Here is a 17,733-nt window from a genome sequence, read left to right as displayed (position 1 = left end):
ACTGCATTTATATCACGTGTTCTGACCTTAAGAAACATGGACAGCATGGTCAATACTGTATCAATGTAATCATCCATCCGTCCTTGAGAAAGCAAGAGAGTCGAGCGATGCAGCAACAGCTTCAGCTCCTAAAACACATCACACACATCACAAGCTCAACACTCACATAACTTACACAGGGCTGCTGAACGCATTATTCTGACAGGCTGATGAACAATCCAAGCTGCAATTATGTTCAAATAAACATGGCTAAAGTATTTCCAGATAATTTTAGACCGCATTACACAGTCTACAAAAACAATACTATAGTAATTACCAGTAAATACTAGTGTTTCTGAAACATGCTAAAGTAAAGTGTATTTTACTGTATATATAATACTAGCTACAACTCTTTAACTAACACAGAAAAAATTAATAATTAGTATAGTATACTTTAGTGTTTAATACTGTTAAATGTGGTATATTGTAGTATAATAGTTGTAGAAAATGTCAGTATTGGGTCATTTGTTTATATTTAGTGCTGTGCAAAAAATAATCGATTAATCACATCCATAAGAAAAGTTTTTCACATAATATAAGTGTGTGTGTGCTGTGTATAATCATTACGTATATATAACACACATGCATGCATACATAATATAAGTGTGTGTGTGCTGTGTATAATCATTACGTATATATTATAACACACATGCATGCATACATAATATAAGTGTGTGTGTGCTGTGTAAAATCATTATGTATATATTATTATACACATGCATGAATATATTTGAGAAAATGTATGTATATATATATATATATATATATATATATATATATATATATATATATACACACACACACACATATGCATGAGATACAAATTATATGTAAATTTAAATATCTGTGTAACAATATTTTTGTATTTTTGTTTTATACATTAGTTTCTATATATGTTTGTGTATCAAATATACACAATAAAATATAATACAAACATGTAAATTATCAAAACAAACTTTTATTTTGAATGCGATTAATCTTTGAACAGCACTATTTATATTACTATAGTTGCTGTGCGATAGCAACCATAGAATGACCACAACAGATTATTTCAAGTACTTTACTATAGAATGGTTCAAAAACATCACAGTATACAATAAAAACTCACAAACATCACAATAAAAACTCATTAAATTAAATAGTTAAGTGGTCCAGTAAGCTGACCGCGGTGTCACTAGCCAATCCAGAGGCTGTGTACACAAGGGAGATAAAGAGAACCACAAATTCAATTTTAAGTGACACTGCTCATCCCCCTACACTACCTTCCTTCTGGTCGCAGGTTGCTAGTATTAAGCTGTAGAACGAAACAATACAAAAATAGTTTCATACCAGCAACCATTAGACATTTAGGCATAGACTAAGGGCCTACTCACACTATGCCATCCGTACCGTGCCCAGGCCCGTTTCCCGGATCGTTTGAGAAGTGTGAGTGCGCTGAATCGGGGTCAAGCACGGGTTACTTGGCCGGCCCTGGCCCGGTTGGAAGAGGTGTGCCTGAGCCCGGTTCACTTGGGCATTGGTGCGGTACGCTTGTGTGTAAGTGCAAAACGCGCCAAAAAGCCCGAAACTGAAAGAGAGACGTGACTTTTAAGGGACTGTTTCATATGGATTTATTAATCATTTTTACTGTTCAGTGAACGCAAACTGCCGCAGTTTATTAAAGACGCAAACCCCTCACTGCTCGACAGCTGCGCGCCTTCAGCAGACCTCCTCATTCCTGCAGCACGAGAGCTTTATGATTGTTTATGAGCGCCAAAAGTGGCGGATCTGTTCGGCGAAATATCTGACTGCGTGTCCCCGCATCCCTAAGGACTGTTTGGCGAAATATTTGACTGCATATCAAACAACTGAAACGATATAACTAGAGAAATCTCCACTGTGCTGCTGAGTGAGAGAGCGCTTCTCACTGAACAGCGCAGCAGTGATGACGTAAGCATGCCGAAGCCCGTTGGTGGTGTGAGCGCGGGCTGTCGGGGGAGACAGGAGGGGGGGCAAGCGTGCTTTGGCCCGGTTCGAGGCAACTGTACCTAGTGTGAGTACGGCCTAAAGCAGAGATGTTTCGGTGACTTGTGTATTTTAGATCATTTTAAACATTTACTTGGGGGGGGCTCTTAAAGTGATTATTTATTTATTCTTTATGTTTACGGTTCATGTCTTAATGAGTTCCTTTGTGTGGCACTGTTATGACATGAGGACTCTTGACTGAAAATCAAATCTACCTTCGGGTATAAAGTAACCTACCTACCTACCACCATATGCTACAAGTTGCTATAGTATTTCTCATGTGGGGTGTCAAGCAGGATAATTGACTTGAAAAATGATGCATACCTGACATGTAACAGTTCAACGCCTTGCATTTTGGGTGTGCATTTTTTTTTAATAATCCCAACAGCCTATCATCAGTTATGTGCATGTCATCATATACAAACCTGCTGTGCAGCTGAAGAGTCCTGTGCGAGGGTTTCGGCATCATACATGGGCTCCAGGGCCTCGAGGGCCATGTTGGGTCGACCCAACTGCTGCTGAAGGGTGGAGAGAGCCAGACGAGCTTCTAAATGCAGCGGAGCCATTTCAACAACCTTACTGTAGCTCTTCACAGCAACCTCCAAATGACCCAGTGCCTTTAGACACTCTGTAAACAACAAAAATCACAACCATATTGATAACACCTTAAAGCCAAAAGAAGCTCACAACTTGGAGATTTAGGAGAGAATCTTAAAAACAATGGCATTTTAATTATTAGCTGAAAACTACAGAATTGGTGCTATTTAAAGTACAAATGAAATCAACACTCATCATATGAGTTTGTTAGCGTACATTGCTAGTTTTGTGGTGAGCAAAGCTGTGCATGTCATTAAGAAAAAAGCAAAATGTTTACCCTTGTAATCTAAAATTAGTATCTGAAAATGCACTTCCTGTTTTTTCTGTTCAGTTTTAGATTATGTCTGTCTGAGGTATTGGGCATGGCTAACATACCCAAACACGCCACTCTAACTGTAGTTTTGACAACAGACAGAAATGAGGATGAGGTGTCTGTTAGGTTGTAATAACTCTTCTCAGCCCCATTCCCAGATCTTTCTGAATAAAATGCCTACTTTACTACATCCAATCAGCTTGCAGTAGAAAAAAAAAAAACAAGCCACGCCCACTGTTTTCTCATTTAATATTCCGTTTCTCTGCATCACAACGCGTCTTACTCTCAGCCATAATAACTCTGATCTTTTAATTTAAAGGCTACTCTTATGCATATCTGCCAATTGTTTATGAGAAGCACACATCTAACAGCTGAACAAATGTAGTTAGGGGCAGTCTGCATTTGAAATCTTTATTTTACATGGCAACATTTATTTTTAAACCTTTATTTGAATATGGCATCATAACACACCATTCACAAAGTGCATCAGAGTTAACACTTGATGGAAAGCGTGTCTGAAGCTTTACCCTGTCACAATTGTCATAGTGATGTTTACTACAGAAGTAGTAATAGCTTTATTGGAAGTTTTTAGATATATGTAAAAATTATTCATAAAGCAATGGGTGATTACCAGATAGAATCTGCAGAGAATTTTTGCCATCTCGGCACAGAATTTTGTAAAATAAAATATAATATTGAAAAAATTTTAAATCTGTGGATTTATGATTACTCCAATGATTTTGATTACTACAAATGATTTTGGGAGTGTAGTAAATAAAACATTTTTAAAAATACCTTTTTAAGGTTTACAAAGCAAATGCAAGAAAAAATATTATAGGAAATACTGTGGAAAAATTCCTTGCCCTTTTAAACATAATGGGGTTTATGCCGGAGCATGCTAATAGGACTTTTAATTTGCCAGTAACCTGGGTTAAGCGCTTCCGGCGAATTGAATGTCAATGCAAAATCTGCGCGTTTAAAGTCTGTTTTCTTTAAAAATCAGCAATCTCCACTGGCTGAGTGATTTCCGATTTAAAGTGGGTCTCAGATTGTACAAGAAGCACTGCATTAAATTACATTTCCCCCCGCCATAACTTTATAATATGAGCATTTATTTTACCCCAGTATATTCAATGGAGCTTCTGCGTTAGCCTGCCGATTCTCACGGGCGCGTGCGAGTAAACAGCTTTTTGTCTCGTTTTACGCTTGAGCAACTAAATAAATGCTAAAGTTTATTTAACTGAATGTATTTTAATGAAATTACAACATCGATGCTGTATAAGGAACCATATAAAATGGAAAAAAAGTTCACAATAACAGGTCACCGGAAGTGTATCAGCATGGGAACAGCACTAGCTCGGCATATACCCTATTGGGGACATATTTAAAAAAAGACAAAAAAATAAATAAATAAATTCACAGGATGGCTAATCATTTTGACTTCAACTGTATGTAAGTCTAAACACCTATTTCCTTCCCAAACTTGGTGCAGCAAAAAAGTATGTAACCTGCATGTCGGAGCCAAACAACAGCCAGGTTGTATCTCTCAGAGCAGACGAGTGCAGAGAGCAGCGGCAGGGCAGAGTTATATTCGCCTTCTTCCATAAAAGCCTCGGCTACATCCAAATACAGATCGCCCAGCTCCTCCGGGCTCTGCTCCATCAGAGACGTCAGCATGGGCTGCGAACAAAATGTCACAGACGTGAGAAAATTTGGATGGATGATGACAAATCTGCTTTAACAGCATGTGTTCAGCTGGAAGAGGTCATTTTTTGCTTATTAATAAAGTCCACTGTTTTTTTTAAATGGATTAATATGCACAGTGTAAATGTTCACCTAAAATAATGTGTGCTAGCAAAATAAACATTGTAATTTTTGAAGCTAAACTCAAACTATTAGCATATGTGAAATGTATTTTACATGTACTCGAGTGCCTCTCAAAACTAAATGTGCTGGTGATTTGGTCACACTTTATTTTGATGGTCCGTTTGTTGAATTTAAGTTGCATTGCATCTACACGCCAACTAATCCTCATTACATTATAAGTAGACTGTTAGGTTGGGGTTCTTGTTAGTGTTAAGTTGACATTTAATTGCAAAGTTTCTTATAGTCAGTGAAATGTCTGTTGAAGGAGCAGTATGAGCAGATATTAAGCAGACAGTCTACTAATACTCAAATGGACCAACAAAATAAAGTGCTACCAGTGATTTTTACAGGTATTGTATGTTTGATTATAAACGCATTATATAATCCCTTTGTAATTTGTAAGAATTTTTAAGTTATAAATGTGACAATAAAATAATGTCTTCATGTTTTAATACATAAAATGCTATTCAAAGTGCTAAACAAAGGCAACCAAATATTAAAAACAAACATTTACTGCTATAAAAGTTTAAGCGTGATAAACCTCAGTAAAATGAGGTTTAATTAAACTAATGTCAGTGAAGAACTGCTAATTAAAATTAGTTTTATTGTATTAGTATTAGGTTTATTGTGTAAATGACATAAGCAAAACAGAGTTTAATTATTATATTACATAATATCCTTTTAATCGTGTTTTCTAGGCTGTATAAAAATTTTGCAAAAAGTAACAGACTAAAAGTTAATCTAAATAAAAACTATTCAACATAATAATAACAACTTTAGAGCGTTAAACTATATACATACTCAAGTGTCTCTAAGGGTGCTTTCACACCTACACTTTTGTTTCGGAACGTGTCTCGTTTGCCCAGTTAGCGCGGTTCGTTTGGCATATGTGAACAGGGCAATTGCGCTCTGTTCCGCGCCAAAGTAATCGCTCCGAGACCGCCTGAGTGTGGTCGTCTCAGCTCGATTGAAACAAACCCTGGAGCGGTTCGATTGCAGTGAGAAAGCAATCCGATCCGAGCGCGGTTATATCACAGTGTTTTATGGATATGTAATAGGCATACGGCTATATGAAGAGAGATATATGAGTATGGCGGGAAGTTTCGCGAGTCTCCGGATGCCCGCAAACAAGTGATGATCTCCCGGTAATCTCCCGTCTCCCTCCCAGTCCTCAAATAGGCATCGTCGCGCACCCTTCTCACCCCTCCCCACCGCATCTCTCCTCAGACACGTCAAGCGCGCGCACCCTGTCTATCACCACCAAACCACCACCTCTCCTGACAGCTGAGCGGGACGCTGCAAAATAAACCCTGACACTCTGACCAATGTGAGGAGAGTTTACTCGCACGTGACTTGTTTTAGCTCTTTTGGTCCGATTAGAAACTTTGCAGTGTGAAAGCGAACCGCTCCAAGAGCAAAGGGCAACAATGTAACAATTGTAATCTCTGTTTCAGAACAACTGAATCGATTCACAGGTGTGAGAGCACCTAAATGTCTTGTTTGCTTCATGGTACTAATTTTATTATATAAACTGCATTGGAATATAAATCAGAGCATTGTTCAGATTATAAAAATTAGTTTGTGTATAACTGCACTTACATCCAGAGGTTTGAAGACCTGCTGGTGGATGAGACACACCATCATCTTCGCCCTGATGTCTATTGGAACTGCATCAGGAATCACCACTTCTATGACTTTCCCTGAGCAATTCAAAATATATCAGTGATGTTTATTCAAGCTCCACCACCAAACATCAATAATAAATAATCAGGATTGTGAACTAAACTTGACATAACATCCAACAACAATTGCAAAGAATAGATCCCAGACTCTCTACGGTACAGCAATACATCTCTTTTTTTCTGTCACACCTTTCTCCTCTTCTGTGTCCTCCTTCGTGTCTTCTTCTGTGTCTTGAGTTAGAGTCTGCTCCTCTAGCTTGGTCTCAACCTTCTCCTGTCTTTTAAGGACGATGCCACAAAATTTCACCAGCGCCTAAAGAAACATATCATTTAACATTTACATTAACAACCATGCATCAACTTTCTTTTTATTTTATTTTTAAGTTTAAGATTATCAGCTTTTAGTTTAGGACAGGGTTTAAGTCTAAGACAGTGGGCCTCCCTTTTGAAACAACTTATCCATTGGCGCCCCCCTCCTCCCAAACACGCACGCACGCACACACACACAGACACACACACACACACATATATATATATATATATATATATATATATATATATATATATATATATATATATATATATATATATATATATATATATATATATATATATATATATATATATGTGTCACAGACACAGACAGATGTCAGACTGTTAACTCACTTTTATCATCATTTGCATGAAAGTGCAATTATTTACAGAGTAATAAGTATTTTAATATAACGTTTTTAAAACTAGGATGATGGTTCAATATGAATAAAACAGCTCCAAGAACTGTCCATCCCAGTCAAAACAGTCGAAGTTTAGTGGGTCTCATGCTGTCATTAGCCAAAATATTTTTACAAACCACACATAAAGGTCGTGGTTCATCAGCTGGTCCTGTCCACGTAAATCCTAAACTCAAATACTGATCATCATATCGTCGTCTTTTGGGTTTAAGCCCTGAACTTGAAGGCTTTTGTGGCGAGGGGGCGTGGCCGAGAGCCGTGGGAACGGAGTGAGGCCACCGCGTGAGTGGATACACATGCGGTGCGCACCTGCCTCGGATCCCACGGAAGGAACTCTGGACCATAAAAGGAGGAATGAGGGCAGAGGAAGCCGAGAGAGGACCGGGCCCGTACATATTTTACTTTTGCTTTTAGTTTGACGGCAGTCTCCGTGAGGAGCTGCCATCCGTTTGTTTTGGTTTAGACGGCAGCCTCCGTGAGGAGCTGCTGTCACTGTTATTAATAAATCATTTTAAAACTGCGTCGGTTCTCCGCCTCCTTCTTCCCGGCGGCCAAAGGGCCGTGAACTTCATTACAGCTTTGAATCGGGGGGGTCTCAGAAACCGACCCATTGTAATAGCAGGCATATACCTGTATTGGCAGGCTTGCCAAACAGAAGCGAATTCACAGCTATTGCCTTCTGGGTATAAAAGGTTTTCTTACATTTGACGTATTATTTTTTTTTCCTTTTTTCAATTAAAACGTTTAAATATAATAAAAAAAAATACATACAATAATTAAACATAATAATTATGTTTTTATTATAATATATTTTTTCAAGCGCCTCCCCTGACATGCTCTGGCGCCCCCCAGGGGAGGCGACTCACACTTTGAAAACCCCTGGTTTAGGATATCTGACCTAGACTGACATTTCTATCTAAAACATCCCCTATATTAGCCAAACTCCAACCTGACCTTTCCCTATTGGCCGCTGATAAACCTGCTGGTCTTCATCAGATCTCACCTCTAGAGCTTTATCATGTTGGTGGTTGGCAATGAAGAGTTCAGCGGCCATATTAACACACTCATGTGTGACGAGTTCAGGATGTCTCTCTAGAGCTTCCTCCATGACCCCGATAGCAGACGGCAACTCGCTGCTCTCATAGTAACTCCTGAAATAAAACATTTACTCAGTTTTGGGGTTAAAGACAGTACATACACAGGTATACAGGCGATCTGTTACATGCTCATCAATATACACACCTATGTATATATACCCAGGTTCATTAATATATATGTGGTGCTTAATATAATACCAATTATCATCTTAAAGGCACGCTCCAATAGTTAGTTATTAAAACTATTATGTTCAGAAATGTGTTGGAAAAAAATCTTCTTTTAATTTTGGTTGGAGAAAAAATATACAGGGAGGCTAACAATTCAGGAGGGCTAATAGTTCTATATGATGTGCTGATCATACTTGGCCATGTCTCGTGAGAGCTGCATGAAATGCTCTCCATCGGTTGGTGGCAGCAGGCTGAGGATGCGGCGGTACCCATCCATGGCCTGTTTGTGCTCCCCGACCTGCTCATAAAGGCTGGAGCGCTCCCACAGGTACTGCACATTACTGGAGTCGTATTTAATTGCTGGAAACACAATGGCAGACAGCAGGTGCTTAAGACACAATCACTGTTAGACACATTTCACGAAGTAATTGTAACAAGCAAAGCCTAATACTGCTTGATAAGACTAAAGCAGTCTCAACATGCATGACAACTGCTTTTTTTTTGTTAGATTAAATGTATTTGAGCCTAATGTTTAATTAACATGCAAAAGAAGGTAATGATTCGCACTCAATTGCTTCGTACTGTTTTTATTTTGACTTTTTCTTACATTTTACGGGTGATAACAGACAAACAGACGTTCCTGGCCGACTGAGGAAGGCTTTGTGCCGAAACGTCTGTTTGTCTGTTATCACCCGTAAAATGTAAGAAAAAGTACAAATAAAAACAGTACGAAGCAATTGAGTGCGAATCATTACCTTCTTTTGAATAATAGTAACGATCAGATTAACGCACCAAACCAAAGAAGTAACAAAAAAAACCGCAAGCGCGCAGGACAAACTTCAGTATCTCTGCACACGTGATTAATTAACATGCAAACCACAATAATTAATGGTCACATGATATATATGCACACAGAGGTTGAGGAAGAGGTGGAATATACACTTTAAAATTTAAAATTCATTAATAGTCTGATAATATTTCTTCCATATTAGAAATAATACTGTCACGGTTGTGGGTGCGTGAGCTCTTTCTGTGGTGTTTTATGTTTTGCTTTACTCCATGTGAGTTGTGTTGGGTGTTTGTTTAGTGATCACGTGGGGTCATAACCTAACGCTAATCAGCTGTTCTGATCAGCCGCGCCTATTTCTGAGTGGCAATCCTTTGCTTTGTTGTCAGTTCATTATTATTTGTTGGTGCCTCTGTGTTTCATCAGGACTTTAATTGGCGTTTTGTTGGACTATCATGAGTCGTTCTACCGGGTACTTATTTCGACCCATGTTCTGCTTCGGCGTTTAGGTCGTTTGTATTTATTTTGGTCTATTTGGCACCTTTTGGTCTATGTCCTTGGGTCATAACAAATATCCTTGCATTTGGATTTGTCTTTGTTTGTTTTTGTTTTTTTAGTTTAGTTTTTATTGATTTTTTAGGAACATATAACCAGTGGGAACAAAACAAGCAAATAAAAAAAATAATACAAATATACATATGTATACATACTTATATAGGCAAATACATCCATTCCACACATGTATACCCATATACATATATGCATAAAAATATTAAATTAACCTCATCAAAATAAATAAATAAGTATAAAATAAAATATAATAAAGGTTGCCAAACTTATTTTCACAATAATACATAACCTTTAGAATTATGAAAATGTTCAATTATAAATAATTATATTGTCATTGAGGAGAAAGCCAGCCATTTACTTCATTTCTTTTCAAAGGTCTCTAATTGTAATCGAAGTGCATTTTTGCAAGTCATTTTTTTCCATTTACTTAACTTCTGCTATAATTTTGAACCATTCATATTTAGTTAGTGGCTCTTCTTTATACCATTTCCGGGTAATCTTTGTTTGTTTTTGTTTAATTTTAGTGTGACAAATATTGTTGACATTCAGAGCATTTTTAACTGAAAATGACTGTGGGTCAGAATAACAAATATTTTCAGTCATTGTGATTGTAAATAATAATTTCTTAAATCTTCTGAAGGTAAAACTTTTTCTATCATGTATAAACATTTATATAAATGTCTGGAATTATTGTACCTTCATAGTAACTATATAATGTATATTTAGAGAAGCTGAGAATTTTAAAATGTTATAAACACTTACTTTTCAATACCACTAATCTTTCTTTTCATGAAGGAATTTTGAGTAAACTAAAAATTCACCCTATTAACTACTTATTACATGTCTATTCTTAAGATATTAACTGTTCTTTAGTACTTAAAAAGTGTGATCTTATTCTACATCCCTAATCCTACCCAATAACTAAACCCAACTACTACATTACTAACTATTTTTAATCAGCTAATTAGCAGTTTATTGATCTAAAAGTCTTGAATATTCGTAAGTGGTTTGTTAATGGTGTGAACTGAACAATAAAATAAAGTGTGAACAAATTCTGAAAAAAAAGCATCACTGTTTGCACAAAAATATGACAAGGCAAGTTTATTTATATAGCACACTTCATACTCAATGGTCATTTAAATTGGTTAATAAATTATAATATAAGAAATAAAATTTAAAAACTAAGAATTACTTCATTATTAAGCACAGCTCTTTTCAAAACTGATAATAATAATAATAATAATAATAATAATAATAATAATAAAAAGACTATTTAAATTTGATGCAGCTGTGTGTCGGTATACAGACCTTTAGTGTAGCAGATGATGGCCTGCTTGATGTTGTCCTGCTCAAGGGACATGTCTGCCAGTTTGACCCACTCTTCACAGTCACTGGGGTTCAGATGAGCAGCGATCAGACCGAACTGAAGTGCTTTCTCCATGTCTCCCTGATCCTCATAGATCATAGCCATAGTGGAGAACGGCTCGTATGCCACAGGAGCTAAGAGAAGCAGGAAAGAAGGAGTTCAGTCTGATATATCCAAATAATGTGCAGTCATTAAAGGCTGCATAATCTTGGGGAAAAAACTGGCATTGTGATATTTTGCTTTTCTGTGATATGAATATAATTACACAAGATGACTATTTTGGGGAAGAAAAAAAAAGTCAGAATTTGACATCGTTTGTGATGATTTTGTTAGGGAGTGCGTCTGCATAAAATACACAAAATGATACAAAAAAAAACACACAAAACAATATAATTTAAAGCAGGAATAAAAACAACAGAACAAAAATAATTCTGAAATAAACAACACTATGGCTTTCAGTGGAGTCTAACAGTATTAAGATGCAGAAATTCAATAATCAAATGTAAAATAGCAGTATCTTCACTGACTGTATAACTATATAAACCCAATTAATCAAATCTAGTCTAATAAAGCAGAAAACTGTACTATATCTTGTGTCCAAATGCTTTAAACTAAATTTAATCTCTTGAGATCCTCCGATTTGACTATTGCAGATATTGCAATATCAATGCTGAAACAATATATTTGTGCAGCCCATAGATTTTTTTTTTAGATTTTTGTCACTCAATGCGCGTTGTCGCGCGCGTTCTGATCAGCTGTGTTGTCGCGCGCGAACTCAAGAGCGGTGTTATCGCGCACCTACTGAAGGGCGGGACCGAGGGTGTGTCGCGTCGCGGGGGCACTTTTGATCATTTTGGAAGGGCACTTTCTATGCAAGACTAAATAGGGCATGTGCACTGCACAGGTTGAGCCCTATGTGTGCACGTGCCTGCCCTGCATCTTATATATATTGATATTATAGGTAGATACAGACTGGTACAGACTGATGTGACTGGAGTGGGGTGGGGGTGTTTTATTTATACATATACGCCTTTTTTTAGGTGAGGGAATGGAAGTTATGAGTGAGTTCCCCCACTTTTTTCCCTAGGACTTCAATAAGTCAAAGTACAGGTCTAGACTTAATGATGATCATCTTCAAGCCATACTGAGGGTCTCAACTGCTTCCGCTCTAAAGCCAAATGTGGTTCAGATTTGTGAGAAGAAGCGCTGTCAAGTCTCTGGCAGCAAGAAGTAGGCAAAAGATGCCATGTTCAGAAGAACTGTTCATAATCTTCACTCAATGTTCTATTAATGTTCAGGACACTTCATGTTCAGAAGAAATAATTAAAACTGTTAATAATGACATTTGAGGACTTTTTTTTGTGAAATCCCTTATGCGGCCCAGCCTCACCCAGACTTTGTCTCCTGCGGCCCCCAGGTAAATTGAGTTTGAGACCCCTGCTCTAAAGAATACAATTTTCTCTGTAATTTAGTGACTCTTTATTCCACTCGATAAATAAACTACTGGTCAGTCAACAATTCCAACTGTAAAAATATTAAGTCCAGTTAAATTGAGTATAAAATATATTAAGCATTGCTAAAGAGTTTACCACTTTCACTTTTTTTCAGCGTAGTCCCTGCTTTTAATAAGTTTAATTAATTACATAATATAGTTTTTTTTTTTAATTGGTATCATCATCTAAACAATTTCATGACAATTTCAGGTATTACATTTTAGGTGCTAAGCTGCATCACTGAATAAATGAAGACATCAGGACAGAAGACTTGCAGAGAGTATTAAGAAAAGTGCGTTCTGGCTTTGTTTATAATATACATAGTGGTTGTGACATGCAAAGTGAGCACAGAAAAAGTGCACAGTCGTTCATGCACACATTCTACACGATTTTATAATCTCAATCATACGCGCACATTGTAGGACTACACAATATCATAATACCTGAATGATGTCCGGAATGAAGCAGTTAATGCTCTTCCTTGTGCACAATGATGAGCAATGAAGGCACAATCCATCAATCAGGTCTTATAACCACTCATAACCTTTAAACCACGAGTGTCAAACTACGCAGCTTTGCACAGATTAGTTCCAACTCTAATTAAATGAACACATGATCAAACTAATTGAGTGCTTTAGGGTTGTTTGAAACTTACAGCCAAGTGCCTTAAAGCTGTAACTATGCAGAGTAGTGGCCCTACGGGAACTAAGTTTGACACCCATGCTGTAAACTATTGCAATAATGCACATTTTACATAAAAACAGAACAGTAAAAACCCACCTTGCCGAATGATCTCCATACACATCAGAATGGCATCCTCTTTATCTCCTCTAGCGTAGCGGATGTTGGCCTCTCCCATGAGTCCTCTGAGAGCCCGCGGTAACTTACTACGGTGACGTCTCTCCTAAATATAAATGCAAAAGCCATAATTTTACATTATTATGCAGAATACTTCCCTTTGGTTAGTATACCAATCTCTGCCAATCTGGACCAGTCAGCATAGATATGATTTAATTATTTACACTGTGGAGCTGATAACTAAGATTTTTGGCATGTAATACACAATGTCTTATGTAAACAGCTATATCATATGGGCGAAAATCAAATAAATCCGTCTCAGACACTTTTAAAACTTTTTTTTTATATTGAATTTAGCTCATCTAACAGTCCTGCACCATTTGAGGCTTACATAAATACAACTGGAACCATACCTTACAGTTCTTAGAACCATTCAGCTCGATATTGTGGGAAAAAAAGAGAGACTATTGTGCTTATGAATAAAGACGCAATTTGATTAATACCGCAAAATGATGTCATCGTTTACTCACTCCGCTTGAACACAACAGAAGATATTTTGAAGAATGTTGGAAACTGGTAATTGTAGTATGTTTTTACCGGCTTCCAACATTCTGCAAAACATCTTCTTTAGTGCACAACAGATAAAAACAACTCATAAATGAAGCGGGAGTAAATGATGGCAGAATTTTCATTTTTAGAGGGAACTATTCCTTTAATGGTGCCATGTCACGCACTGACCTTCATCATTTTCTTATTTTCTCGGTTCAACTCCATTTCTAAGGCAAACACATCTCCAGGTGTGATTCCATTGCCGTCCTCCTCCTCTTCATCAGCATCATTATTATCATCATCATCATCATCGTCGTCGTCGTCTCCATCCTCTTCTTCAATGTCTTTCCACTCCATCTTTCCATCTTCATCATCATCATCATCATCCACACACTCCTCCAGTCCCTCTCCGATCATGGAAGCAAAGGCTTGCTGGACAGATGGACTGACTCCCTCTTCCGTCGTCTCTGTCAGAGATCACGCAAAACACAAACGAGTGAGGTGATGTTCGCTCACACTGAATATTGAGTCCCACATGTCTCTATTTGATACAGAAATTTTGCTACACAAGCCAGGAGTGACAATTAAATTAAAACCTATGTGATTCATCAGTGGTTAATTGTAAAGCACTAATGTCTTATTTACAGTTATTTCTTCTGGAAGATATCCTCAAGAATGTGGATGTTTGAATACAGTCATTAACCTCGTTAGTATTTTGTTCCTCCTATGAATGGCTGCTTTTCTCCATAATTATTCAGAATAACTTGTTTTGGTTCAACTGAGGAAAGAACTTCATAAAGGTTTAGAACCACTTGAGTCTGCGGAGGAAATTTAAAAAAAATATTTAGGATTGATCTGTACTTAATTATTTTTTTTCTAACAAATAAACCAAGTAACTGTACAATGAGTTGCCCATAAATAACTTTGATATTAATAACATTAAAAAAAAAACGTTTTGGTCAAATTTCTGTCCAGCTGGTTACAGAGCTGAGGCTACTGAGCTGAGGCTGACCAAAATTGGTCAGTAGAAGGTTGGAAAAAACGTTGCCTGGTCTGATGAGTCTCGATTTCTGCTGCGACATTGAGATGGGACGGTAGAGTCAGAATTTGGTGTCAACAGCATGAAAGCATGGATCCATCCTGCCTTGTATCAACGGTTCAGACTGGTGGTGGTGGTGTAATGGTGTGGGGGATATTTTCTTGGCACACTTTAAGCCCATTAGTACCAATACAGCATCGTGTCAACACCACAGGCTACCTGAGTATTGTTGCTGACCATGTCCATCCCTTTATGACCACAGTGTACCCATCTTCTGATGGCTACTTCCAGCAGTATAACTTTCCATGTCAAAGCGTGAATCATCTCAGACTGGTTTCTTGAACATAACAATAAGTACACTATACTCAAATGGCCTCCACAGTCACCAGATATCAATCCAATAGAGCACTTTTGGTGGAACGGGAGATTCACATCATGGATGTGCAGCCGACAAATCTGTAGCTACTGCATGATGCTATCATGTCAATACGGATCAATTCTCTGAGGAATATTTCCAGTACCTTGTTGAATCTACGCCACGAAGGATTAAGGCAGTTCTGAAGGCAAAAGCGGGTACAACTCGATCCTAGTAAGGTGTACCTAATAAAGTGGCCAATGAGTGTATAATGTGTATTCTCTAGAGCAGGGGTTCCGAAGCTTTTCAGCCCGTGACCCCTCAAAATAATAAAGTCAGTGACTTGCAACCCCCATTTTTCGAAGTGGTTATACTGTAAATATACAAACGTCGCACACACAATAGGCATATATAAAAATGAGCACAGACAACACAAAAATGCAACAGTCTAATAACTGTATAATGTTTTTTTTATAGTCATTTATTAATTTAATTTAATTTTAATATAAAAAAACTTAACTATTAACTATCTTCTGTGGGTTATGAATATAATATATGGTAATTCTAATAGTTTAATAACATTTATTTGAGTTTTGGAAATCACTAAGCGACCCTTTGTCATTGTCCCACGACACCCACTTTGAGAACCACTGCTCTAGAGTGTATTCTTTATTACCACCTGGGGATACTCATCCCGTGGCTCCTAAAGACTACGCAATGGCATTGATGTGATCCAACCATGTGAAGAGATGATCCCAAGGTATCCATTATCCTACACCAGGCCGTATCCCGAGCTGATGCTGTGGTGGTCATGGAGGAATGAAGTGCATGAGACTTATTTCTGAAAGAACATAATGACAAACAAGTCCCGGCATTGATCCCGTGGGCCAGCCTGAACACCCACTGGTGCCCTACTCACACCTGCAGTTCTCTACGATGGACGTCCAGCTTCTCCTTTCTCAAGCACCTAGACTGCAACTCCACCCAGGAGGTTTAGCCAGAAGAATAATGGTCGTGCCCAACACAGCCTGGTTTCTCTCAAGGTTTTTTCCCCTTCACTTTCGTCAATTGGTGAAGTTTTCTTCCTCGCCATTGTGGCCACTGGCTTGCTTGGTCGGGACTTGTGGAGCTGTGCATCAATGGATTTGCCCTTCCCTGCTGAAAAAATCAGCTTAAACCAGCCTAGGCTGGTTGGCTGGTTTTAGCTGGTCAACCAGGCTGGTTCTAGAGGGGTTTTGGCCATTTCCAGGCTGGTTTCCAGCCATTTCCAGCCTGGTCTTAGCTGGTCAGGCTGGGAGATGACCAGCTAAAACCAGCTTGACCAGCTTAGCCAGACTGGGAGCCAAGCCAAAACCAGCTATCTGCAGCTTAAACCAGGCTGGTCAAGCTGGTTTTAGCTGGATTTAGCTTGTCATTTTCCAGTCTGACCAGCTAAAACCAGGCTGGAAATGGCTGGAAACCAGCCTGGAAATGGCCAAAATCCCCCTAAAACCAGCCTGGTCGACCAGCTAAAACCAGCCAACCAGCCTAGGAGTGTTTGGACTTTTAGCAGTGAAATTTAAACCACATTGAACTGAACTTCAATTCTGAAATCTGGACTTAACCAGAACCATGTTAAGCTGCTTTGACACAGAAATAAACATGAATTAAATTGAATAATACACAACTTGAGACTGTACGTTTGCCTGACAAGATATTTAGTTTATAAGCTATCGTTACTTGCCTAAATTAGAGTTCAGTTAGAAAAATAAATAAACAATCAAGACTAATAACGTTACTGACAACAACCAAGTAAAACGAAGTAATTTGCACCTGTTTTGCGTTTCCGTTTTGCTTTGACAGGCTGTTTCGAGGTGGAAGGAGCTTCGTCCTCCTGAACAGCAGCTTCTTCATCATTTAACACATTTCCCTTCTTCTCCTAAAAAAAATAAAATAAAATAAAAAAACACGGGCTACATGCTACTTCATAATAGTTCAACACTACTGTGGTGCATTACTACGCTTAAAACCAGATCTGATCTGTGCTATAACGTTAGGTGAATAGAGAATATGCGAACACGTTACCTTATCCTTTGCTTTTCTTTCTTCTCTGCGCTTTTCAAACTCCTCGAAAGTAATCTTACCTTCTAAATAGTCGTTCAGTTCAGACATTGTAGGCAATTATTAGTTTTACTGCTTAATGTCACATACTGTAAAAGACAACACTGCACGAGTCCTGCTGCTGCAGCAATGTTTCTGAATCTTCTTCTACGGAGATCGAGACACAAACACAAATCAAA

The 17,733-nt window shown here is 37.9% G+C and overlaps 1 protein-coding gene across 3 annotated transcripts in view; it reads right to left on the bottom strand.

The window, feature by feature from the left end:
- Positions 1-17,705, bottom strand: part of gtf3c3 (general transcription factor IIIC, polypeptide 3) — a 28,325-nt gene extending 10,620 nt beyond the window's left edge. The window contains exons 1-12 of one of the 3 annotated variants that reach the window (XR_012400877.1): positions 17,519-17,705; positions 17,267-17,372; positions 14,250-14,527; positions 13,494-13,617; positions 11,163-11,354; positions 8,692-8,857; positions 8,236-8,383; positions 6,691-6,814; positions 6,419-6,519; positions 4,462-4,633; positions 2,469-2,671; positions 27-128 (exon numbers count right to left, since the gene is read on the bottom strand). Coding sequence is in view for 2 of the 3 variants with exons in the window: in NM_001256242.1 (NP_001243171.1) it covers positions 27-128; positions 2,469-2,671; positions 4,462-4,633; positions 6,419-6,519; positions 6,691-6,814; positions 8,236-8,383; positions 8,692-8,857; positions 11,163-11,354; positions 13,494-13,617; positions 14,250-14,527; positions 17,267-17,372; positions 17,519-17,605 (1,803 nt within the window). In the remaining variant the exon portion in view is untranslated. Of the gene's footprint in view, positions 1-26; positions 129-2,468; positions 2,672-4,196; positions 4,323-4,419; positions 4,634-6,418; positions 6,520-6,690; positions 6,815-8,235; positions 8,384-8,691; positions 8,858-11,162; positions 11,355-13,493; positions 13,618-14,249; positions 14,528-17,266; positions 17,373-17,518 lie in introns of those variants that run through there. The other 2 variants (NM_001256242.1, XM_073944217.1) reach the window with 2 other exon arrangements.
- Positions 17,706-17,733: the final 28 nt, after the last annotated feature.

The sequence above is a fragment of the Danio rerio genome, chromosome 1 (genome assembly GCF_049306965.1).
Source record: "Danio rerio strain Tuebingen ecotype United States chromosome 1, GRCz12tu, whole genome shotgun sequence".
Classification (NCBI taxonomy): Eukaryota; Metazoa; Chordata; class Actinopteri; order Cypriniformes; family Danionidae; genus Danio; species Danio rerio.
This window is presented reverse-complemented; position numbering and strand designations above follow the sequence as displayed.